This window comes from Polypterus senegalus, chromosome 2, assembly GCF_016835505.1.
Source record: "Polypterus senegalus isolate Bchr_013 chromosome 2, ASM1683550v1, whole genome shotgun sequence".
Classification (NCBI taxonomy): Eukaryota; Metazoa; Chordata; class Cladistia; order Polypteriformes; family Polypteridae; genus Polypterus; species Polypterus senegalus.
Window position 1 is genome coordinate 145,432,617 of NC_053155.1, and position 27,357 is coordinate 145,459,973.

General features: G+C 37.8%; 1 protein-coding gene across 2 annotated transcripts in view; it reads right to left on the bottom strand.

Annotated features, from left to right (window-relative positions):
* Window positions 1-4,236: 4,236 nt before the first annotated feature.
* upf3a (UPF3A regulator of nonsense mediated mRNA decay) overlaps window positions 4,237-27,357 on the bottom strand; it is a 31,974-nt gene continuing 8,853 nt past the window's right edge. The window contains exons 2-10 of one of the 2 annotated variants that reach the window (XM_039744782.1): window positions 23,495-23,601; window positions 21,946-22,052; window positions 21,312-21,410; window positions 20,951-21,061; window positions 15,114-15,169; window positions 13,267-13,425; window positions 11,899-11,957; window positions 10,662-10,956; window positions 4,237-4,687 (exon numbers count right to left, since the gene is read on the bottom strand). In XM_039744782.1, the coding sequence (XP_039600716.1) occupies window positions 4,523-4,687; window positions 10,662-10,956; window positions 11,899-11,957; window positions 13,267-13,425; window positions 15,114-15,169; window positions 20,951-21,061; window positions 21,312-21,410; window positions 21,946-22,052; window positions 23,495-23,601 (1,158 nt within the window). In that variant the 3' untranslated portion in view covers window positions 4,237-4,522. Of the gene's footprint in view, window positions 4,688-10,661; window positions 10,957-11,799; window positions 11,958-13,266; window positions 13,426-15,113; window positions 15,170-20,950; window positions 21,062-21,311; window positions 21,411-21,945; window positions 22,053-23,494; window positions 23,602-27,357 lie in introns of both variants that reach the window. The other variant, XM_039744781.1, reaches the window with a different exon arrangement.

The following is a 27,357-nucleotide window of genomic DNA, read 5'->3' on the forward strand; positions in this document are numbered from 1 at the left end:
AATAGATATATATACACATTTTATTTAAAAGCACCTTTCATGGTACCCAAGGCCACTGTACAACAATACACATAAAATCAAGGAGTACAATATACAAACAAAATTAATGAGAACAACAAAAGGCAGTTATAAAAAGATACGTTTTAAGTCTAGATTTAAAAACTGAAAGTAATGTACACGCACGGAGCTCCAAAGGCAGGGCACTCCATAACTGTGGCCCTGATACACTAAAAGCCCTGCCATCCACATTATGCAATCTGCATAATAAAATGGTTAATGGCAAAGAGTCAGAAGAATGAAGTGCACGTTATGAAGTATTGGAACAAATTAAAGAAGACAAGTAAGGCGGGGCTAGACCATAAACGCCTTCAAAACTAAAAGGAGAAGTTAATATTGAATATGGAAGGGAACAGGTAGCCAGTGCAATTTTAGACGTGTAGGAGTGATATGCTCCCAGGGTTTTAAGTGAGTAACCACTAATGCTGCTTAATTTTGCACATATTGTAATTTGGGAACTCTAAATAGGGATACTAAACAGCACTACATTACAATAGTTAAGTTACAAGGTGACAAAAGTAAGAATAAGTGTCTCAGTTGCAATATCAGTGAGCAATGGACGGAGCCTTGAAATTTGCATTAGGTGGAAAAAGGCAACCTTGGTAATATTATTAATATGAGGATCAAAGGAGAGTGTAGGGTCAAGAATATAAACAAGATTTTTAACCTGTGCAGGCAAGGATGTAAAAAAGCCATGGATTTTTACTGAGGAATTATTAATTTTCTTTAAAGTGCCTGGAGATGCAATAAAGCCTCAGTTTTATCACTATTTATTCTGAGAAAGTTTTCAGACAACCAGTGTTCAATGTCAGCCAAACAGCCAACTAATGCAGGAGGAGGTAATGTTTGCATAAGCCCTGTGTGTAAATAAATCTGTGTACTGTCAGCATAACAATGAAATGTAGACCATGCCATCTAATAATAACACGGAGAGGAAACATAAGGACTGATCCCTGAGGGACACCCTGGAATAAGTAAGTTGTGTCAGATATGAACCTACTGACAGCAACAAATTGCACACGGTCCTTAAGGTATAATTTAAGCCATGCAAGAACTTTTCTAGCAATATTTGACTCATTCTCAAGTCTAAACAAAAAATGTCATAATGGAGCAGTGAGGTCCAAAAAAATCATTAGTATTAAAAGACCATGATGAGCTGCGATTAGGAGATCGTTAGCCACCCTGACAAGTGCTGTCTCTGTACTGTGATTGGCCCTAAAACTAGACTGAAATTACTGAAATAGATCATCACAGGCAAGATGGTGTTTTAAATGACCCGCAACAACACGTTGTAGGATTTAACTAAAAAAAACAAAGGTTTGAAATAGGTCTATATTTTTTCAGATCCTCAGGGTCAAGCCCGGGTTTTCTGAAGACAGGTGCAACAACAGCCATCTTTAGGCTGGAAGGGAACAAGCCAGTATAAAGAGGTGATACTGGTGATAAAAGTTAGAAGAAAAGGCAAAGCAGCCTTAACCAAAAACAAAGACATGGGTTCAAGAATACAGGTAGTTGGCCTGTTAGTCATGACAAGCTTAGGAATTGCAGGATCGTCCAACAATGGGAAGCTGGATAAACAACTGTTAGATATGATAGGGGATTGACACAATTTTGACAGATCAAGTTGATATTTTTGAAATTCTGAATAAATCAGATCAATCATATTATTAAAAAAGGACAGTAATTTCTGACTAAGGTCAGAAGAAGCAGCCAATGAAAAGTTATTTGCAAGCTTAAGTAGCTTATCCACAGTAGCAAAAAGTGTTTGGATATTATGACCACATAGAATGCTATTAGTATAGTAAGCCGTCTTAACTCTCTGTAGTGCCTGCTTGTAGAGGGCGACATGTTCCTTATAGGCAGTTGCATGGACAACTAAACTTGCTTTCCTACTAAGGTGTTCAAGGCTTCACCCAAAAGCTTTCATGTGACGCAGCTCAGGAGAAAACCAAGGAGCAGAGTGCTGAAATGTCACACTACGAGTTTTAAGTGGAGCAAGATGATTCAGACTAGTTGAAAGTATATATAAAGTAAGAAGAACTAAGGTAGCAGGCGATAAAGAAACACCAGTCGGAGGAGGACTCTGCTTCAATGTACCTACAAGAGCAGTGGCACTGATATTTTTCATCTTTCTAAAGGTGAAATTACAAATTGATTGTTGACCGTGTGACTGACCAAATATAAGCATATCAAACAAAATATCCTTATGATCAGAGAGATAAATCAATACCATACAAATTGGCAGGAGTAATACCAAAAGGTAAAGTGGCATGAGTATTTCTGTGTACATATTGTATGCCATTTTGGCAATCAGCATTATGACTGCGTTTTTGTTGCTTGCAATTTTCTGTTTTAACTATGGTGTATGTATAATAATTTACTGCATATGGGATGGGAGAGAAAGAAAGATTTGGTACAAAATAAAAAAAAATCTCAGGTCCCCAGTTGTTCTCTAGATGGGATGTACTTCGTTGCAAGTTGATCTCTCAGCTCTTGGCACACAAGAAGTTGCTCCCACAATACCTTAACGTTGGACTCAGTGTAAGCAGACACACTGCATGGTGACCCATAGATGCTTCTTCCACTCTATGCAACAAAACATGACAACTAAAATATCTTAGGTACAGTATATGAACAGATACGGAACTGAAATTACATTTTTTTCTCACAAAATTTATTTTTTATAATTTAAGCAATATAGTTTGACAATATTTACCATAACAACAAAATGGATTATCAATGGTCACACAGTACATTAAGGGGTGAAATATATATATCAACAATCAGGTACAAATGGCATTTCATAGTTGCGTGATGTGTTCTTGGAAAAAATGAACACTGAAGACAATTATTTTGCTGGTAGAGTAACATGTGGGATCATAGACTTTTCAGTGGTTTTACATGTACCAATTAAAGCAGAGTATAAACATTCAGTGGCCACTTTATTAAGTAAACCAATCTAGCACTGGTAGGACTTTCTCTTGCCTCCAGAACAGCTTGATTTCTTTGAAACATGGATTCAACAAGGAGCTAGAAATATTCCATTGTCGTTTTGGATCCTGCTGAATTGAGAGCATCATGCAATTCCTGAAGAATTTTTAGCTGCAGATTTCCTGTTCCACCTCATTCCAAAGGTGCCCTATTAGACTGAGATCTTGCAGAAAACTGAATTTACTGTCATGTTTGATGCATGTGCATTATCCTCTTTGGGGTACTCATTTGAAAAAGGGATGCATATGGTCAACAGTAATGCTTAGATTTATTGTTGCCTTCGAATGATCATCAACCGGTATTAAAAGGCCTAGTGTATGCCAAACAAAGATAATGTTACATTGTCTGCGCCAGCCTATACCATTGATACAGGCAGGATGGAACCGTGGATTCAAGGACTTCATGTCAAATGTTGGCCTTTCAATCTCGTGATGTAGCTGAAACAGCCCAAAGTTTGTAAAACCAGGAGACACCTTTCCAATGTTCAGACGCCCAGTTTTGGTGATCATATTTCCATTGTATCCTCCAGCTCTTAGCCCACAGCAGTTTTACATTGCTATAGCCGATGTTTCATGTTCTGACACACTGAGTTCAATAATACCTTCTTACTCACTACTTTTTTGTAAAAGCTATTATCAGAGTATTCGAGAACTACCGGTTAGCATTAATGAGCCTGGCCATTCTCCTCTGACCTCTCTTATTAACAAGTTGTTTTTGCCCATACAATTTCTACTCACTGAATATTTTTGCTTATCTTAGCATTCTTTGTAAATTGTGGGGATTGTTGTACATGAAAGTCCCAGTAGGTCAACTGCTTCTGAGAAGCCACAATCAACACATCTGGCATCAACAACCTTACAACAAGCAAAGTCCATTTCATCATGTGCCCTGTCCTTTCTAATGTTTCACTAAACAAATCTAAATTTCTTGACCGTGTCTGTGTGCTGTACAGTGGTGCAGTGGTAGCACTTCTGCCTCGCAGTAAGGAGACCTAGGTTCGCTTCCTGGGTCCTCCCTGCATGGAGTTTGCATGTTCTCCCCGTGTCTGTGTGGGTTTCCTCCAGGTGCTCCAGTTTCCTCCCACAGTCCAAAGACATACAGGTTAGGTGCATTGGTGATCGTAAATTGTCCTTAGTGTGTGCTTGGTGTGTGTGTGCCCTGTGGTGGGCTGGTGCTCTGCCAGGGTTTATTCCTGCCTTGCGCGCTGGTTTGGATTGGCTCCAGCAGACCCTTGTGTTAGGATATAGACTGTCTGTCTGTGTGCTATATAGTATATACACTGAGTTGTAGGCACATAATCAGATGTTTTGGGAGAGCATTGAAAAGTTAATAAAGTGGTCACTGAGTGAATGTTTAATTTAAACTATTTATTTAATTTCCCCAATTGAAATTAAACATATATCAAATTAAAATATTTTCTTAACTGTCATAAAACAATTGATGGTGCCATTTTACTCAAAGAACACAAAATGAATTACTCATCTTCACTTTTCTGTGATCCGGTTCCTGCAGCTGCATCATACTTTCTCTCAAAGATGTGATCTGGAGATTTGTTAGAACACTCATAACTTTTATCACCGGACCCCAATCGTGTTCGGCTGCGAGCTCCTGGTTGATACAACTGCATTGCTGGCCGGTCCTGCAAAAACATAAAAAATACCAGAGAAGAATGTCCTTAAGCACTGCATCCACTTAACAGGATCATCTCCAGGCAGAGGAGTAGCTTCAGTGACAGATTTTTGTCACTGTCCTGTTCCACTGACAGACTGAGGAGATCGTTCCTCCCCCACACTATGCGACTCTTCAATTCCAACCAGGGGAGTAAATGCGAACATTAATTTTATTTTAATTCTTTTCATTTTTATTACTATTTAATTTAATATTGTTTCTTTGTATCAGTATACTGCTGCTGGATTATGTGAATTTCCCCTTGGGATTAATGAAGTATCTATCTATCTATCTATCTATCTAAGCAAATTTGGTGGGGATTCAATAAAACATAATAAAGAGCAGCACCACTCCCTATATCTATAAGAAGAAGGTAAATTATGAGGGCTATGGTTATCTGTTTAAAAAAATTGGGAGTGGTCTACCCTAGACCTTCTCGTATACTCAGATATGGGGATGGATATTGGTGGAGTAAATCGCAAGACAATGATTATATTTTTATATTATGTATATTAAAGAACCATCAACAGCAAATCAAATCAAATTAATAATATATTGAACAATTATAATGAAAGTAAAGTTGAATAAATTGGACTCTGCAGCTGCATTAATAAAAGTTAAAGTATCACTTCCGGTTAGCAGAACTAGCCCAAAAGTTGACAGAAATCCACGTTTTGTACCTAATACTTGTATGAAAAATTTGGTTGACCTACAGTGCATCCGGAAAGTATTCACAGTGCATCACTTTCCACATTTGTTATGTTACAGCCTTATTCCAAAATGGATTAAATTAATTTTTTTCCTCAGAATTCTACACATTTCTGCTGCATTGAAGGTCCCAATGAGCACAGTGGCCTCCATCATCCGTAAGTGGAAGAAGTTTGAAACCACCAGGACTCTTCCTAGAGCTGGCCGGCCATCTAAACTGAGTGATCGGGGGAGAAGGGCCTTAGTCAGGGAGGTGACCAAGAACCCGATGGGTCACTCTGTCAGAGCTCCAGAGGTCCTCTGTGGAGAGAGGAGAACCTTCCAGAAGGACAACAATCTCTGCAGCAATCCACCAATCAGGCCTGTATAGTAGAGTGGCCAGACGGAAGCCACTCCTTAGTAAAAGGCACATGGCAGCCCGCCTGGAGTTTGCCAAAAGGCACCTGAAGGACTCTAAGACCATGAGAAACAAATATCTTGAACTGTTTGGTGTGAATGCCAGGTGTCACTTTTGGAGGAAACCAGGCACCGCTCATCACCAGGCCGATACCATCCCTACAGTGAAGCATGGTGGTGGCAGCATCATGCTGTGGGGATGTTTTTCAGCGGCAGGAACTGGGAGACTAGTCAGGATAAAGGGAAAAATGACTGCTCCAGAGCGCTCTTGACCTCAGACTGGGGCGAAGGTTCATCTTTCAGCAGGACAACGACCCAACAACCAAGCATACAACCAAGATATCAAAGGAATGGCTTCAGGACAATTCTGTGAATGTCCTTGAGTGGCCCAGCCAGAGCCCAGACTTGAATCCGATTGAACATCTCTGGAGAGATCTTAAAATGGCTGTGCACCGACGCTTCCCATCCAGCCTGATGGAGCTTGAGAGGTGCTGCAAAGAGGAATGGGTGAAACTGGCCAAGGATAGGTGTGCCAAGCTTGTGGCATCATATTCAAAAAGACTTGAAGATGTAATTGCTGCCAAAGGTGCATCGACAAACTATTGAGCAAAGTCTGTGAATACTTATGTACATGTGATTTCTCAGTTTTTTTATTTTTAATAAATTTGCAAAAACCTCAAGTAAACTTTTTTCATGTTGTCATTATGGGGTGTTGTGTGTAGAATTCTGAGGAAAAAAATTAATTTAATCCATTTTGGAATAAGGCTGTAACATAACAAAATGTGGAAAAAGTGATGCGCTGTGAATACTTTACGGATGCACTGTAAGTGAAAGCATACTCAAGTTATCGCGTTTAGATATACACACACACATAGACACACAGAAATAATTCCAAAAATGATATTGTCATACTCTGGGAGGTCTAAAATATCGAGCTTCATTAAAATTTTGAAATGGAATTTTTGGAGGATTCCAATACTTTCCCTATACTGCGTAAACGAGAAAGACAGGGAGGTCTATAACATCGAGATTCGTCAAAATCTTGACATCAAATATTTGGACATTTATAATATTTTCCTTATACTTCATATATAAGAAAGTAAAAAAAAAAAAAAAACACAGCTTTAATGCCATTTTTAAGATAAAATAAAAATGTATTTCATTGTTGTAACCAGTGCACTTCTGATGGGGCCAGGGTCCAAACGTGAAAACAAAAACCTATACCCAATTTGCCAAATTTTTGTAGCTTCACGCTGCATATTATCTTACTTTTGTCTGTGTTTCTTCAAAGGTTATATTTTGCCATGGCTTGTAACAAATGATTCGTTGTCTGAAGTAGTGGCAAATCTGTCAATATCATATGAAATCATCTGATTCGAGTATGCATCTGCAATAATTCACAATGTGCATTAGAACAGATGACACATCAGTGTTCAAATCAAATTATATTCTTAGGCCATGTGAACTCAAATCATATTTTTTATAGGCAATGCTGGCACACTAACTGAATCACATACAAACACTGTGGTTTAACTACAGATATGCACTCAAATCATACAATGATTTTTTTTCCTAAACTGTGCCTACTTTCACCTATTACTGTACATTCTGTGTTATTATTTTATATAGTTTATGGATTAAGATTCATGTCAAATGGCAGTGCGGGGTGTATGTTGATGAAATGTGCAAATAAGAGTTTCATTGTACTTCGTACACATAACAATAAATCTGAACTGATTGTACTGCATTGCATTTTTTATAAAAACCTTTGATTCTGAAACAGCCATAGCCACCTACATGTTGAAACTAAGTTCACACTGCTATTCAACATTCAGCATTATGCACATTCTACAACATGTTGTGTGCACAATAAAAAAAAATACTCAGAAAATGAAAAATGAAACTTAATGCAATAGAGCTAAAGCATGATGAAACAGACTGAAGCATGTCACACACGTGCGTTTGGGAGTCAACCAAAGGGACCAGAAAATGCCAATTCCACGGCAGGCCAGAGGGCGGCGGGTTGCACTAAACCTCTCTCTTTTTTATCCACAGATCAAACACAAGAAATTCACCCTGTGTCTGATTACGGCCCAAGGACATCACTTCCTGTCCTGGCCGTGAGGATGTCACTTCTGGTTCAGCACCAATGACTTCACTTCCCTTGAACCGCCTTAAAAACCCTCCATCCTTCATACTTGGCCAGTTCTGTTTTGGACTCTAACCTGTAAACATTGTTCACAAATTTAAGCCTTTTGCTGCCAGGGAAACTATACAGGTGGCTGCGCCAAACCTTCGTTGTGTGTCTGGCTGTTTGTTTCACAAGCAGCACAAAGCAAATATCAAATTTTATAGTGTTGCTTAGTCACTCTTGCTCTGGATATGGATATAAAAGAACCAAGGGAATTTTAGAGCAAGTAAATGTAATTAATAAGCCTCACTGTTTCTTCCTGGTAGACATTTCCTCAACCACACAATATAATGGGGTAATTGTGAGTTGTGATTTGTAGCAATTTTAAATCAATCATAAATTATTTTTATCATACATAGTGAAAGACTGAGTGGTCCTAAGGGTGACACTTTTTTAGTGATTATTGTCTGCTTGTCTACAAAACAGAGATAGTAATTCTTATCTGAGAATCAACATTCAAAAATGTAAAAAAGACGACTTGGAAATGTCATTTCGTAGTGTAAGCACACCTCTGGAGCTGAAAAGTTACTGTGCATATAGCCTGTAAGTGAGGTGAAGTGCAATGTTTGTCTCATTTTAAAATGGCTGAACCTTACAAAATTTGTTGCTTATTTTCCTCCCTTAATCTTCTCATAGATGCACTTTTTTTGCAATATGTGGGCAATCTCAAGCCATGAATCAATACCTGTTAACACTTGTGGCTTGAAAAATAGAAATACTTGGTAAGCTTTAAGACTTTAGTCTTCACATTTGGACCCCGGCCGTATCACACCAAGTTTAAAATTAAAAAACAGGAGAGGTATTTTGTTTCATTTATAAAAAATGCTTTAGTTTAGAACACAGCTTCATGTGACAAACAAATGACTGTGAAGAAACAAGTTTGACTTGTAAAAAAAAAAACAAATAAACATATCCTTTAAAAATTTAAAGAGCACAAGCAAGTTTGCCTTGCATTAAATACACAATTTAAGTGCTATTGAAATTTACACAAATTCAGCATTACAGGCTTATTAGGTGAAACCTAGATTGCAAAGCATAACAACCAGAAGGCAAAACAGTGTATTCAGCTTAATTCACATTAAAAATGGGAAGGAAAAGCTTTTAGGTTTAATTTAAAGTAACTGATTAAATATTGTACTTTACGTGCCATACAATGGACTAGGGGCCTGACCAATGTTGGTTTCTGTCCTGTGCCTGATTTTGATAGGAGAGAATGCTATTAAGTGAACTGAGCAAGTCATAAAATCAATGGACAAATAGACAAAAAATTACCGTATAAATTTGCGTATAAGTCAGGTTTTGAAACTCGAAAAATTGACCATAAAATCAGACCCCAACTTATACGCCTGTTCAAAAATACAACACTTATTTTTTTATTTTTTACATCATCTTGCTTCCTCCAATCTCGCACCAGTTTCTCAGACACACTGAATTTTGCTGCAGGAGCGCAGTTACCAAATTCTTTCACCATTTCAATGACTTTAAACTTAAAACCAGCTTCTTATTTTCTTCTGATCGAACACTCCATCGTAGATAATGGATGCTCTTACGGTAAAGGTGTATGAGGGTGTAAGATATAAAAAACACAAAAGAGTGCAAACGTCACTTCAGAATGGTTCAGGTATTACTGCGTGGTCAATACATAGAAAAAAAAGGCAGTGTGCTCCGTGGTTACTCTCTCAGGTGGGTGTTAGCATATTATAATCTCTTGGATCAATAGCGTGAGTTTTCTGCATTCGACTTATATGACCAGCATTATAAAATAAAATCAAGCCCCGACTTATCTGCGGGAGAACTTAAACGTGAGTATATTCAGTAGAAAAACAAACTGAGGTGAAGGCCTATTTATATTGCAGTTATACATGTACAATATTATTTGCCCCTAACCCTGAACAGGCCTTTGGAGTGTCTGAAGATGTTAAAATGTAATGTTAATATATAATGAAATACCTGTTCTAACACTACTTTTATATTGTCTTTCCTTCAGAATTATACACATTTAGTAGCTACATTCCACTCCAAAAATCTGTTCTCCACTGAACTTTTTAATCAGCATGTTGTATTGTGTTGCACCAAGAGTAAAATCATCACAAATAATGAAAAGCAATGTCTGTGAACCTTCATCCATCCACTGATCAGTTTTATAAATACACTATTTACAAGGCAGCTGGGAGCTAGAGACTATCTCGGGTGCATTCAGCATATGGCAGGAAACAGGGCTATGTTGGATTTCAGTCCATTGTAGTGCACACACACTCATGCACATCATATCAGACCATTTAGAGTCAATAGTTAACCTAACATGTCATTCCTTGGAGTCCAGAAAGAAATCTAGAGTGAAAACAAAAAAAAAAAAAATCACGTAATAAAAAGAAAAAAGTTAAAAGTGAAATCATGCGGACTGCTCTCAGGGAGAGTTCAGTTTAAGTAATAAATCGAGGCTCTCCTGGAGCTACAAGATAGTAGTGTTAACCACTACACTGGCATAGTGCAACCTGAATGTTAAGTCAAAGCAATTTTTCAAATGTGATATTCTTCAGTGAATAAAAGCAATAACAGTCTAACATGGTTCCTTATAAATGCTCTTATTTAAAAAGTAATCATTTAAGATATTTTCTGACTTAAGGAAAAAAAACACTGATTTATTCACCTTATTGCGGATTCGCTCCTTTTTGGATGCCAAATCATCACAGCGATCATCTTTCCCCAATTTATCACTTATGTCCACACAATATGAATAGTTCGTGTAAATATCTTTCTTAATCCTGTCTTGGCAGAACCCCTTTCCCCATTTGGTTTCTTCCTTTCTTCTCATAAATTTGTCAAACTCATAATGGTGCCTCTGCCTTTTATGCTCATCATCACGACATCTTTGCCTGTCGGGGTCTTTCTCTCTCAGTCTCCGTCCATGCTCCCGTTGCTCCTTGTCACTTTCAGTCAGACCTCTAAAACAGGAGATAATGAAACTATCAAAGTCAGCATGGAAATGCTGTTTGAACTTATAAATTATAGAAGAGATTATCATATGTACAAGAAGTTATATAAGATATTTGTACTGTGTTCTTTTTTTGCAAGGCAGCCATCCATCCCATTTTTAACTTGCTTTTTAACATTCTAGATAAATTTTGCCCATTCTAACAGCATTGGGCACAAGGCAAGAAGAAACCCTTACCAAGGCGGCTGGCTATATCAAGGTACACTCACACTCATTCCCACGCTCTCTCGTGGTCAACATAGAGTTTTCAAGTAACCTAACATCTTTTTCACAAATAAGAACTTCTTTCAATAAATCATATTTAAAGGGTTAAACATTGGTGGCACAGTGGTGCAGTGATACTTGCAATAAGGGGGACTCTCTGCCTGGAGTTTGCATGTTCTCTCTGTGTCAGTCTAGATTTCCTACTGCTGTTTCATACAACAGTTCATAGACATGCATAAACTGGCCATAGAAGAGGTGTGTATATTCATCCTATGATGGACTAGCCATCTGTTCAGGTATCGATGCTGTTTTGTGCCTGATGATTGCTGGGATAGGCTCAAACTGCCCTATGACCCAGCTGTGGATAAGCGGGCTAGGAAAATGGATGCACGAATGAAACAATATTACACAATATATAAAAATAATTTTACTTTTTTACTGTTTAATAAATGAGTAATGTATCAAATTGAAACTTGTAAATACTGGCATTAGTCTTAAAATGTGCCACAATATTTTTATGAGTACAGCATAACATTTTTTATATTAGCAGGACCAGCCAGCAGCCAACATACCCCATCCAAATTCTTACTTTTCTTTTTGTTCTTTATTTATGCTGTCCATGTGTTTACATTTTAAATTAATAGAAACTGAAGTTTTATCCCATTTTCCCTTTTCAGGTTCTACTTCCCCTTTATCATCCAGCTTCTCTGAATCCTGTTCATCATCTTTGTCAGTTTTTTTGAGAAGCTAGGACATAAAAAAGGAACCGGTTAGTCTTGTTTTTTGAAAAATGAACTAATAATATTATATGACAGAAGACACAGATGAACATACATGTACATTATTTATTACAGCAAGATAACTAAAAGCATATAAACTATAGGCATATTTTTAATACCCATTCATTAATTTTCTGAAACCACTTTTAATCCACAACCAAGTTAAATGACGCTGACATTTATCCATCCATTTTCTAACCCGCTGAATCCGAATACAGGGTCACGGGGGTCTGCTGGAGCCAATCCCAGCCAACACAGGGCACAAGGCAGGAACCAATCCTGGGCAGGGTGCCAACCCACCGCAGGACAAACACACTCACACACCAAGCACACACTAGGACCAATTTAGAATCACCAATCCACCTAACCTGCATGTCTTTGGATTGTGGGAGGAAACCGGAGTGCCCGGAGGAAACCCACGCAGACACAGGGAGAACATGCAAACTCCTTGCAGGGAGGACCCGGGAAGCAAACCCAGGTCTCCTAACTGCGAGGCAGCAGCGCTACCACTGCGCCACCGTGCCGCCCCACGCTGACATTTATTGTGACAGTATTAGGCACAACACAAAAGCCAGCTCTGGGTGGTACGAAGGTCCTTCATGGGCATGTTCACACACATACCCACACTCTTCTATTCCGGGACAGCTTTAAGTACTAAAGTAACATGTAGGTGTTAAATATATAGGAGGAACAGAAATTAATTAACACTCATGTGAGTGCAAAGAAAGCAAGTAAATGCAGCTGAAACACTGACCAACCTAAAAATCAAACGTTTAATCAGTGTTTTACCCAAAGGCTAAAGGCAAATAAACAGCTATCTTAATCCAGAAAAAATGTTTAAGAGATACAACTCTTTGTCTAGATATTTCAGCATAAATTTTAAAACATGGAATTAATTCTAACTTTAGAAATTTCAATTAGTATTTTGAAAAAAAATTGTCGTCTTGTAATTTTAGTCAGGAAAGTTTCAGGTGCAAAATTGAGAAATATAAAAAATACATGAATGGGTAAATAAAAAGGCATTTTTTTCTGGGCTTATGAATTAATTGCAAACACTCCTTTTTTCAATTTATTCCTAAAAAATAACAATTAGGATGGCACTGTAAGGTTGGGTTAAAAGATGATTCCAGTTTGACCAATTTGGTATGTGTGCGAATAGGCCATGTGATGGAGTAGCACCCTGTTCAGGGCTGTTCTTTGTACCCAATGTGGCTGGGATAGACTAACTCCATGAAAACACTGATTTGGAGACAGAGTTGAGATAAAACTATGCAGACCTTTATTTTTATTTCTTTTTCTGCTAGTTTCTTCTGCTTCTCTGCCTCCTTCCTTTTACGCCTTTCTTCCTCTCTGCGTTTCCGCTTTTCTTCTTCTCTCATTCGCTTTTTCTCAAGCTCTCTGCGTCGTCTTTCTTCTCTTTTTTCCTCTCTGATTCGCTGCAAAATGTAAACAAGCATTTTTAAGGGAAAACTACTGGGCAATGGAAACATTTTAGTATGGCAAAATGGTTACAGTTTCGAACAAATAGAAAGATATTGCTTTGGTAATATTCTATTGCACACATTTTTTCATTAAGTTGATGTAAGAAGATTTTTATTGAAATGTCTGCACTCATCATCTTTTGTCACATGCAAAATTGTTTTTCCTACGCACAACCTTTAGAAAAAAACTTTTAATAGTTTGTTTTCCCAGTTAATTACCCAGCATCAAAGAAGGGTGTAAGGCCATTGTAGGGTTCTCTTATATATTCACACTAACATTATACTATGGGCAAATTAGAGTTATTAATCCATTTAACATGTACATTTTTGGAGATGTGGGAGGAAAACCTAAGCACAAAGAGAAGCATCCATAGAGATAAAAAGGGAACTTATAAACTCCACAAAGACAATGGATGAACACAAACCAAGGATGCTGGATCTGTCTGGCAGCAGCAATAACTGGTGCATGTGTAATTACCTTTTTGATTTTCATGATACACCAATCAAAGGTGAAATTTTCTAGTATTTCACGATCCATATAATCCCTTCATCCATCTATCCATTCCAGGAGCATTAAGTGCAAGGCTGGAACAAACAGGCCCAAGCAGATATTGACAAGGCTTGAATATGAACCCACATTTATGCAGCTATAAGGCAGCTGTACTGGCAACTGCACCAACTATCTTGTCATGCCATACCAAATGTTTTAAATGGCATTAAAAACAATTTTCCTATGCAAAAGTTCAGACTGGCAAATATAAGCAATGATTTCATTATGTTGCAAAAAAAACAGATGCACTTAACTGCATACATGTTCACACTGGAGTATCTTTCCAAAACACATTCAGCAAGGCCAACTACTATGTGAACGAACAGCTTACTTATGATGTCAGCTACCAGTTACTGAATATTGTTAGCTGTTGATCAGCTGAAGCAAGTAACTATTACATTTTAAGTAAGAAGCTTTATTAATTATCATTTACAGAATAGAGTGGTTACAGCAGGTTGACTGATAAATGTTGTAAATTGCATGTACAATAGTATTTTTTCTGTGCATTCTTTTTTAAACCAAACTATTATGAAAACACTATGGGGAACACAGCCACTCTTGGATCCTTGTTTGATTTCCCTTTGGGTGTCTACAATGTGTTTACGTTTTCTCTTTGACTAGCAAAAAGCATAAGATTAAGTTTACTGTGAAATTCAAATTTGTTCCGAATGAATGTGGGCATGCCTTATAACAGACAGGTATGTTGTACACGACTAGTTTCTGTTTTGCATTTGATGCAGTCAGGATAAGCCTTTGGTTCCATTGCATTGATGAGCTTGTTCAGTTCTGGAGGATTTCTTTCAGCATATAATATTTCTTTAATCATTCTAGACATTTGTTTCAAGGAATTCTCACTTTTCAACAGTTGCATTTTCCGTTTTCTGCTGTCAACAGCGCTTTAGTTTCTGTTCCGTAGCAGTTTTCATATATTTTTTCTTTTAAAGACATTATAGCTTACATTTTTTTTCTTTTTTTAATGTTTTACAATTAAAAAAGTTTTGCTTTTTATTACTTATAAAGTATTTACTGCTTGTGTTGTTTACATATGTACAAATTGGTTGCTTAACTCATGGGAAGAATATACTGTACTTACTTGCTTTTCCAGTTTCTTATTTTTGATATATTCTAGAAGAGGAGTTGTTCTTTTGGCTGTAAAATAATATATATGTATATATAAGCTTAAAAAAATCTCAATATACCGTAAGTAAGAACATCTGAAAAAAATGAGTGTTACAGCTAACTGAATATCAACTTTAATCCATTTTAACAGTCAATATGTCTTTTATATATGCAATCTATCTATATATATAAAATTCTTTTTGTGTTTGAAATGGAAATTACGTATGACCACAGAACATATTATAATGCACTCGCGCACTCATGTTTGAAACAGAAATTACATAAGACAACAACAGTCAGGTTATACAGAGAAAGTAAAACAGAAGCAGATCGAGAGAGAAGGCTTGCAGGCTTGCTGATCAACACACAAACACCCGAACAACGTGCTGAACAGAATCGAATTCGACGGATGCAGTATTCACAGGATACCACATCACACAGGCATCAGTGTCTGTATGTGGAGGGATTCAATTATAACATTGAAAAAGATTATTGCCTACATCCAAAAGTTACAACAGGAGAAATGGACATCATGTGTGAGTACTGCCAAGCACAGAGGGTTAAATTTGAATCACGTGGGATGTGTTGTTCAGATGGCATTAATGCCGTTGCCTCATGAGAGCCACAAATTTTTCCCTTCCACTCAGTGAGCGAAGCCACTGGGTGATCTCCTAGTGCTGTTATAAAAAAAATGGTTTATTTGCATTAAGTAACTTGCTGACCTACCTAAAAAATATGGTAAGTTGTCTTTAAATAGTTAAGACACATTCTTTTCACTGTAAAAAGAGACAGTCTTTCATTAATAAGTTGTTCAGAATATGCAGACTATTTATGATTAAAAGATTTAAAAATTGAAAAATATATATCTTTTTTATTATTGCATATTTTGGTAACACTTTAGTGTAGGTACTGCAAACATGCATCTATAACACATTTACTCTTACAAAACAAGACCTTAATAAAGGCTTCTTGTGGTCTTAATTACATTTATAAAGCATAAGTAAACAGTTTATTTCCTTCTGTAATGTGGCCTACTAACATAACCTGTTTGGAATAGTCAAAAGTGATTTAAGTGAGATCTATTTCTCTTGATATTGCATACTTCAGTATATGAACAACGAATGCTTTGTATTCATAAGCCGGCCATATTCATGTAGACGTGTATGAATGGCTCTTAATATGCCATGCTACACAGAGATGAATAGCTGCTTTACTGTTGCTTTAAAAGTGTAATTAAGACTAAAAGAATAATTTGTTACGGTCTTGTTACATAAAATTAAATGAGTAATGCATGCATTTTTGCAGTATTTAAACTAAAGCATTACCCATATTTTTCATTGTTATAAGATCTCATAACTCATAATGTTAGATTATCTATGACAAAAAATAATACAAAATTATGGTAATTAAGTAATTTATTTATTAAAAAAATATTATATAATACTCCATGTAAAAACTTACCAGCTGTTGTAACTAAACATAATTATGGCAACATATTTCCTACACTGGTCAGTTTCTTAAGTTTTGCCTGATTCTCCTACTTAGAAACATTTATGTTTTTTTGAGAATCAGTTGGTGAAACTCTAATCTAGACATTGACTAGGGCATTTCTGTTTTTTCCAATATTGACTTGGTTGTGTGTGTTTGGATCATTGTCTTGCTGTCTGACCTATCTGCTTTAGATCAAGGATAGGTGGCCTGACATTCTCCTAAAAATCTACTGATACAAAGCATTTATTATGTTTCCTTCAATAACAATAAGATAAGCAAGTCCATAATGCAACAAAGCATTCAATAACCATGACTCTTGTAATACCATCAGCACTATGCGTGATAAGTGGTATGCAATTCTCACTGCAAAACACAGTTTTAGCTTTACTGCACACATAACTGGGCTTATGTGGGTAAGTTTAATTTTGGCTCATCTGTCCATAAACTCTAACAGAATTTTTGAGGATCACACAGGTGTATTTTGGCAACCTTAAAACAAGCCCTCAGGATATAATTAGAGAGCCATTATTTCAATATTATTTTTTCTGCCATGGATACCATTTAAGTTCATCAATATATTTCTAATTTGGAAGAATGGTCACTCCTGGATAAACTGACAATATGGGTCTGACTGTGGTTCATTGCTGCCCCAGCTTAATGTCTTTGTAATCTTTTCAAGTCTAACGGACATACAAAACCTTTACATACAGGTTTATATTTTTCAGCAATTTCATTTGAGTATGGTGTGATTTATGTCTATACCTTGGGTACTGACAACTTCACTCAAAAGGCAAGGCTAAGTCACTTAACTGGGCTAAGTTTACTATCAGGGGCAAAAACTTTTTCAGTCATGGTGATTATGCGTCTGATTACTTTGCAAACCAAAAAAGGAAGCTTCAAACCTAAGTTTCTTTTTTCTCTCTTTCTCTCCTTCTGGTTTTCATCTATATGCAATTTTCACGCATACACAGTGGTGCCCTAGATTCCCAGAGGGCACCATGGGACTTGGAGTTCTTTAACTCTGCCCTGTTGGGTAAAGTGGGTGCCACGAGGGGGTGCTTACAAGGACTGAGAGGCCCTATGGCATGGGGTTTCTGCCTCTCCCAGAAGTGTGATGGACCATGTGTGTGGAAGATCGGAATCATTTCCAGGGCAGATATAATAAATGGAGCTGCCTGCCTCACAGAGACAAGGTGGAGTCGGGAGGAGGAGAACAATGCTTGTGAGGACTGGAGGGAGCAGAGACCCAAGAAAGAAAGGGGACAAGAATTGTATTTGTGCTGTACCTCTGCTTTAGTGCATATGCTTGTGGTTGTGACGGTGGGAAACACGTACTGTGAAGGGTATCCCACTAATAAAGACCCTATAATTTTAGTTTGTGTCCCTGAGCCTGTTTGTGGTTGGGGATTTTGTGAGCAGGAACGTCATCCTATACATTTCACAATTTGACGATGTCTGGGGGAGAAGAGAGACAAGGCAGTGAGACTAAAGGACAGCTGCTGTACAGGCTTTTAAATGTTCGAAGCAGCGCACAATATGCAGATCACGCAGCACAGCAGCTGATCGAGCAAAGAGGAGGTAAAAAAATGCATTTCTTTCCCATTGTATCGGAGGAGCAAGTGCGTCTCCTTGGGGTGCATTCAGCCCTCCTCTTCACAATGGCACGTAGCGCAGATTTGGCAAGTGAAGCAAGCAGGGGGCACAGCCACAGCATTGAAACCACGACAGGTGAAGCAAATAATATTGATTATCTCATTATAATGGCACCAGTCAAAGGGTGGGATATATTAGGCCCCAGATGAACAGTCAGTTTTTCAAGGTAATGTATTAGAAGTAGGAAAAATGGCAAAGTGTAAGGATCTGTGTGACTTTGACAAGGGACAAATTGTGATGGCTATAAGACCAGGTCAGGACATTTCCAAAACAGCTGGTCTGTTGGGGTGTTCCCAGTGGTTAACACCTACCAAAAGTGGTCCAAGGAAGGAAATCCTGTGAACTGGCGACAGAGTCATGGGCACCCAAAGCTCACTGATGCACTTGGGGAGTGAAGTGTGGTCCGATCCCACAGACTGGCCAGAGTCCCATGCCAACCCACCAAAAGCATCTACAATAGACACGTGAGCATCAGAACTGGAACGTGAAGCAATGGAAGAAGATGGCCTGATCTGATGAATCACATTTTGTTTTAGATCATGTGGAAAGCTGGGTGTGTGTGCGTCATTTATTTGGTGAAGAGATGGCACTATGGGAAGAAGGCTGTATGATGCTCTGAACAATGTTCTGCTGGGAAATCTGAGGTTCTGGCATTCATGCTGATGTAACTTTGACACATTCCACCTACCTAAAAATTGTTGCAGACCACTTATACCCCTTCATGGCAAAGGTATTCCCTAAAGGCAGTGGTGTCTTTCAGCAGGATCATGCATCCTGCCATGCAGAAAAAACTGTTCATGAATGGTTTGAGGAAAATGACAAATAGTTCAAGGTGTTGACTTTGCCTCCAAACAGCCCAGATCTTAAAGAAAACAAGCATCTGTTGGATGTGCTGGAAAGGCAAGTCTGATCCATGACGGACATCACTTTGCAACTTACAGGACTTAATCGATCTGCTGCTAATGTCCTAGTGCCACAAGAGATCTTCAGAGGTTTTGTGGAATCCATGCCTCAGTGGGTCATACCTGTTTTTACACGGCATAAGGGGGACATATACAATACTAGGGAAGGTGGTTTTAATGTTGTTGTTGATCAGGGAATATATATTGTGATGCACAACCGGGGCCGGGACACCTCTCAACTGGAAGGACTGGGGGAGAGAGTTTATCCAGGACATTATCTCCCCCAGAATGCTAGAGGGCAGCTCACCTGGCTTGCAGCAGGGCCACATATTTGGAGCATGGAAGATCAACCCTGCTGGGGCCCATGGCCACTGCCAGGGGGTGCCTAGACAATTGCGGAGCCCTTGGTTGCAGCACCCAAAAGTGCTGACAGAAAAAGGTCATCAAGCACCTGGAGCAATTCCAGGTGCCGTATAAAAGGAGCCAGCGGTCACTACTCTGGAAGCCAGAGTTGGGAGGCATCGACAAAACTATCCAGGAGGAGTGAAGGCGAAGAGAGAGAAGAAAAAGAGAGAAGAAAAGTGTGTTAGGTGCTCTGTATTGTGCTTGTACAGGTGTGAAATGGGGGAAGGCGTTTACCACGTGGAAAAAATAAAAAAAAATAAAAGCATGTGTGCTGAACTTGTGTCCTGCATCGGTCTGTGTCGGGTTTGTGTGGCAGGAGCACCCTCTGCAGGACACCTGGAGAATGGAAGGACTGGGAGAGAAACAATATCTCCCCAAGGACACGAGAGAGCAGCCGCCCTGGTTTTCATCAAGGCCAGCGGGCACCTGGATATTTATGGAGCCCAGGATGGCAGTTAACTCCGCAACACTGGGGAATGCTGCGAGAAGAAGAAACTGGGACACCTGGAGTACTTCTGGATGCCCATGCAGCACTTCCACCACACTCAGGAGTACTTCCCAAAATTAATGGGACAGCACCTGGACCACTTCCGGGTACAATATAAGGAGGCTGCCTCACTCCATTCAAGGAGCCGGAGTCGGGAGGTGGAGGACACAGCTTGTGTGGAGGAGTGGAAGTGGCAAAGAAAGAAAGAAAGAAAGAAAGAAGGAAAGAAAGAAAGAAAGAAAGAAAGAAGGAAAGAGAAAGAAAGAAAGAAGATGCAATCTGAGAATGGTAAATTGTGACTGACTTTAAAAATAGTGGGGATCATGAAGGCCTTACCAGATTTCTACTCAGAAGTGGGAAATGATGCCCTTTCAAAGGTGGCGACTAAGTGGAACATTGACCAGAACCTTGTCATTTCCTTCTAACCTGTTGAGGAGCAGGAAGTGTTACCTGGCTTACCTAGATGTGACTCCTATGAAAGTCTGTGAGTCTTTCAGTTTGGATTTCAGTTAGGCAAAGACTCACTGGAGCAAGGAGTGTGAATGTGTGTGTATATGTGTGTGAGAGGGTGGCAGAGAGAGAGACAGAGAGAGAAGGTGAAATACCTGAGTAGTCTTTGTCAGATGTAATAAGGGCTTACTTGAGATGCAGGACATTGAGCAGGCTGCCATCTGCTAGGTAAGCATTCAAGACTCATGTAGAAATTCCTAGAGGGGCAGCAGAGATTTGCTTCTGTTCAGTTTACTTTGCATATCTGTGTTATTCCTGTATTCATCCCTCACTGGATGGAGAATATTGTTACAGTATTGCATCCTACAGTTATAACTGACCATTTGTACAGTTCTCTTCATGGTCTTAGTGCACATAACATACCAATAAGTTCTCTAGTCTTTGCTTCAATCTCTCCAAGCAACGTTTCAGGATTTGCTATAGTTTTTTCATCATCTCCACAATAACTTTCCAAGAACTTTCTGTATTCAGGATCTGGAAAAACATGTATTAAAGTTATAATACTTGAAACTAATTGTAAAAACATACCAGAAAAAATATAAAAATCAGAAACCAAAATGTAACAAGAAATAAGAAGTTCTAATTTACACATATGAAAAATGCTCACTTGCAGACAGCACACTTCTGAAAGGAATTTCCAGTGCACATTGTTATAATCTGTATTTGTAAAATATTTGGAGTGAAATAGTATTAATAAGCATTTCCCTATTATTGAAACATTTACCTTCATCAATACTTCCAGCCTTGGCATCTTTCTTTTTTAGCTTCTTCTTAGATACTTTTTGAAAAGGTGCAAACTCTACAACGGCAGGATATTCCTGACCTAAAGCAAAACATATCTTTAAGATTATTAAGGTTAGCAATGAAAACAATGCATCATCATCTTTTTCACTATATGTTACAAAGATACTAACTGTTGCCACATATGGCCAGGGATTATTCTTTCATAAAAAATGTTTTTAAAGCAAGTAAAATGCAATTTTGATATTACAGATTTCTCTTTGTCTTAATACTGTATGTTATGTATCATTTAAACGTGTAGGATAATTAATAAAAATATAAGAACACTTTAATATACAGAGTATTTAGTTTAAATATGTTATATATTAAGTGCATTATTTTCTAATACCAACACATAGTCACATAAATTGTTATGAAAAAGTATTTGCCCTCTTTCTGCCTTCTTTTATTCGTACACATTTTTAAATGTTTTCAGGTCTTCTACCAAACACTAATATTAGATGCAGATTTTGTACATAACTCTTAGGACAGTATATATTTTATCTTACAGTCTTGCTGCAAATTATTTCATTTCTGCACTGTGTCTACAGATTACTTTTGAGGAACAAGTATTATACCTTTGTTGTCAATAAAAACATATCCATCAAACCGGTCTCGGAATAGAACAATGTCTTCTGGATTTTTAAAATTGATGTATGCTCTTGAGAAAAGATGTGGATAAAGGCTGGAATAGACAATATAAGAAGAATTATGTATAACTGGATAATGGAGTAGATGATGGCGATCTGAGCACATAGTAGAAGAGAAAATGGAAATGAGAAAGCATTAAACTTAATTTAAATTAGGTATTTTTCATAAGAAATCAAAAAAAAAAACCAAAATCACGCAAAAATATTCCTTTCACAGAATGATAACACTTAGTTGTGTAACTTTTAACTTTATCTAGGCAAATAGTTCCAAGACATACCAAGCGGGAGGCATTTAATTAACATGCAACTAGTTTCTGAACAATTATTAATGCTACAGTTTCAATAAAGTATAATTGTATGTGTAATCTATAACAGAAAAACAGCGTTGTTGTGCTGAACCAAACAGTAAAAAACTAATTAGTGGGATTGCTGTAAAGATATTCATCGGACTTTCTACATTTTGAACAACTAAACTAGTTTAAAAACAGCAAAATAATTTATAATGGTAAAGAAAAAAAAACAGAATTGTGATTCAGGTACGATAATGGTTTAATAGCATTATCTCATCCACAGTCAAGGAAAACGCAGAATTTAAAAGGTGTATAAAGATGATTTGTCAATGCAGGCATTCATGTAATATGTAGCTCTGGAAATATAAAGGTTTCACAGTCATCATACTAACTGGTGTCATTGTGGCAAACAGCAAGTTCGGTTATTTTGCATTATAAAAATAAGGCTATATCCTGTGAAAAACAAACAAAATTATTTTAGAAAGTTTCTGTGTACCATAGTAATATAAATCCACTGCCCTTGACATAAGAGAAGTTTCCTTTCTTAACCAATGACCAAAGTGAATCTCAAACAGTACAAAAAAAAGTTACAAAAAAAGAAACAGGAAGAACTGCTAGGTTTTAAGTCTCTAATGGTTAAAGTGGTAAATGTCAATCACAAAGTGACCATTTACTGTTCTAAAGAACAGGGTTTTAGCATTCTGCAATTTTAGCTAAATCATAGAACAAGCACCCTGGACTTCATTCTCACACATGGCCCTTGGAGTCTGTGCTTTCTCCTGAAGTTCGTGTAAGTTTTCCTTCTATGTCCTTCAAAAATTAGGTAAACAGTTGACTGTAAACTGGCCCCATATGAGCGTAGGTATGTGTGTGAATAGGCCCTGGAACTGGTACCATTTGCAATGCTGATTCCTGTCTTGTGCCTAGTGCTGCCAGGATATGTTCCAGCCCTGAGTGAAACTGTCTTGGATTAAGTGTGTTTGAGGATGTTACGTTATACAAAAAAATTGGAGCACCCATTTCAACTCCCAAATTTAACTCCCACTTTATTGCATAATAACCTATGATTAATAATTTAAAATCTTAACATCAATCACAGTGTAAAATGGAAAAACCAGTAGGAAAATGTTTTCTTTTTTACATTCAAGATTAAAAACCTGCTATTGACAATTCAGCTTTATGCTCACCTCTGATCTGCAGAGAAGAATTCAAAATAATCATAAGCAGACAATGGGTTTAACTGTTCTTCGAGTTGCTCTTTAGAAAGGTTTGGTGGCAGACGTCGAATTATTACCTGTAAAATAATAAGTAAAACCAAGCCATAAAGATAAAATATTAATTCTGTTTAATTCTTAAAATCTGTATTATACTGAAAAACCCATTACAATACCAGAAATCTGTAGCTGAGTTAAATGAAGAAACTATTTTATCAATTTTCTGCCAACGTCAGATTGCTTTTTTCAGCATTATTTTTTGCGTTCATCCAGGTTTCTGAGTTACAACCAATTGCCCTTCTTGACTGAAGCACAGCAGATGTCCTTACTGATTCTAGTCTCTTTTAGTCACCTTATACACGCAATAAATAGGAAAAATTACCCTGTTCTACTCCTGAGTCACTGTTCAAATGATTAGTTAACATCTCTGCAATTTTCAGTACAACCCAGTCAAAATGTTGAATAGACAAATGAAATTAAAAATTCATCAAAATAAGTAATTAAAAATGATTATTTAAATAAATTAATTTAAATAATTAATTAAAAATAATACTTTTTTTCATGCCTTTTAAAAAAGTGCTTTACATTTCTTATTCTAATCTTTATGGCTTAAACCACTGCTTTTCACAATGATGGACTAGACCTTCAGGAAGGTTACCGATATAGGGGTCAAAAACTGTAGGCATTTACAAATGCCATCTCAATGGAAATTGACAGCACTTCTAAAAGTTCACTGTGATTCTCTCATCATTACAAGTGATGCATCAGCTACAATGCAGAAGTGTCTTGTGAAAGGAAGGATCCCAACCTTAATTACAGTAACTCAGCCTTGCATATTCCCTGCCAGCTACATTTAGGTCCATAAATATTTGGACAGAGACAACTTTTTTCTAATTTTGGTTCTGTAAATTACCATAATGCATTTTAAATTAAACAACTCAGATGCAGTTGAAGTGCAGACTTTCTGCTTTAATTTAGTGGGGTGAACAAAACGATTGCATAAAAATGTGAGGTAACTAAAGCATTTTTTTAACACTTTATTTCAGGGGCTCAAAAGTAATTGGACAATTGACTCAAATGCTATTTCATGGGCAGGTGTGGGCAAGTCTGTCATTATGTCATTATCAATTAAGCAGATAAAAGGCCTGGAGTTGATTTGAGGTGTGGTGCTTGCATGTGGAAGATTTTGCTGTGAACAGACAACATGCGGTCAAAGGAGCTCTCCATGCAGATGAAAGAAGCCATCCTTAAACTGCAAAAACAGAAAAAACTCATCCGAGAAATTGCTACAATATTACGAGTGGCAAAATCTACAGTTTGGTACATCCTGAGAAAGAAAGCAAGCACTGGTGAACTCAGCAAGGCAAAAAGACCTGGACGTCCACAGAAGACAACAGTGGTGGATGATCGCAGAATCATTTCCATGGTGAAGAAAAACCCCTTCACAACAGCCAACCAAGTGAACAACACTCTCCAGGGGGTCGACGTATCGATATCCAAGTCTACCATAAAGAGAAGACTGCATGAAAGTAAATACAGAGGGTGCACTGTAAGGTGCAAGTCACTCATAAGCCTCCAGAATAGAAAGGCTAGATTGGACTTTGCTAAAGAACATCTAAAAAAGCCAGCACAGTTCTGGAAAAACATTGCACAGATGAAACCAAGATCAACCAGAATGATGACAAGAAAAAAGTAAGGAGAAGGTGTGGAACAGCTCATTATCCAAAGCATACCACATCATCTGGAAAACACGGTGGAGGCAGTGTGATGGCTTGGGCATGCATGGCTGCCAGTGGCACTGGGACACTAGTGTTTATTGATGATGTGACACAGGACAGAAGCAGCCGAATGAATTCTGAGGTGTTCAGAGACATACTGTCTGCTCAAATCCAGCTAAATGCAGTCAAATTGATTGGGCAGCATTTCATGATACAGATGGACAATGACCCAAAACATACAGCCAAAGCAACCCAGGAGTTTATTAAAGCAAAGAAGTAGAAAATTCTTGCAAGGCCAAGTCAGTCACCTGATCTTAACCCAACTGAGCATGCATTTCACTTGTTGAAGACTAAACTTCGGACAGAAAGGCCCACAAACAAACAGCAACTGAAAGCCGCTGTAGTAAAGGCCTGGCAGAGCATTAAAAAGGAGGAAACCCAGCATCTGGTGATGTCCATGAGTTCAAGACTTCAGGCTGTCATTGCCAGCAAAGGGTTTTCAACCAAGTATTAGAAATGAACATTTTATTTCCAGTTATTTACTTTGTCCAATTACTTTTGAGCCCCTGAAATAAAGGGATTGTATTAAACAAATTCTTTAGTTCCCTCACATTTTTATGCAATTTTGTTTTGTTCAACCCACTGAATTAAAGCTGAAAGTCTGCACTTCAACTGCATCTGAGTTGTTTCATTTAAAATTCATTATGGTAATGTACAGAACAAAAATTAGAAAAAAATTGTCTCTGTCCAAATATTTATGGACCTAACTGTATATTAAGCCAATATTCATGCCAAAAAGATAACGTTTGAACCCAAAGTGAAAGAGATCTGCAACTCTAAACAAGGCTCCTTGCACCACAAGTTAACTCTTTCAATGTACTTTATTCAACACACATATTCCAAGTCAATAAGCCAGACTTGACTGTTTGTTCAATTCAATGACAATATTGAAATTCCATTTACCTATTAAGTAAAAAAGGGAATAAATATAATATCTAGAGTATATTACCATAAAATAGTGCAAGTCAGTAATGTTAAAATGGCTAGAGCACAGGTGTCGAACTCCAGGCCTGGAGGGCCGCAGTGGCTGCAGGTTTTCATTCTAACGATCTTCTTCATTAGTGACCAGTTTTTGCTGCTAATTAACTTCTTTTGCTTTAGTTTTAATTAACTTAACTTAGGCCCCTTAGTTGTCTCTTTTTTTAATTAGCAGCCAAACAATAATGAGACACAAAACGAGCTGCCACATGACCAGGGGGGTATTCCAGAAAGCAGGTTATGTGACATACCCGGGTAAGTTTAAGGGTAAGTTAGTGGATAACCTCAACTTTCGGTTCCAAAAACGGAGGTAACTTTCTGGGTATGTATGTAACCATAGCAGCTTACTCTCTGAAGATAACCTGCCACCGAGCAGGTTATGTTCCAGGGTAAGTTTGTTTCAGAAGGTTACTGAGCATGACGTGCCCTTTTGATGACGATCCTGTGGACGTGGAAGCACAAATTATCCGAGGTTTTCTCCGCCGGGAGAGAGTAATAAGACCGCGTATTGATGTCTTTTCATTTCCAAATGATTTTTTAAAAGAGCGTTATCGGTTTTCAAAAGAATCGTTAATTTACTTGACCCATCTCTTGGCACCGCATATTGCACATGTCACAAACCGCGGGTCTGCGCTTAGCACAGAAAATATTCTGTGCATAGCACTTCAGTTTTTTGGCTCAGGGCATTTTTTGTATAATGTGGGCGATGCAGAGCATGTGGGAAAGGCAACTGTGTGTAGAGCCGTTCACACAGTATGTCTGGCACTGAAACACTTCTTACACACGTTTGTACAGTTCCCTGGCCATAAACCTCTGCGTGTATTTAAAGAGGAATTCCACAGAGTGGCAGGTTGGTCCTTCGTAGTAAAATTCATGACGCATATTTAATATGTAGTCATACTATTTATATCTATAGATGTATTCATCCTGCACACACACTTGATACTTCCCTATATGACTTTCTATTTCAGGGTTTCCAAATGTAATTGGGTGCATTGACGGCACCCACATTCCTATTAAAGCTCCTTCAATGAATGAGGGAGACTATGTTAATAGGAAATCTATTCATAGTATCAATGT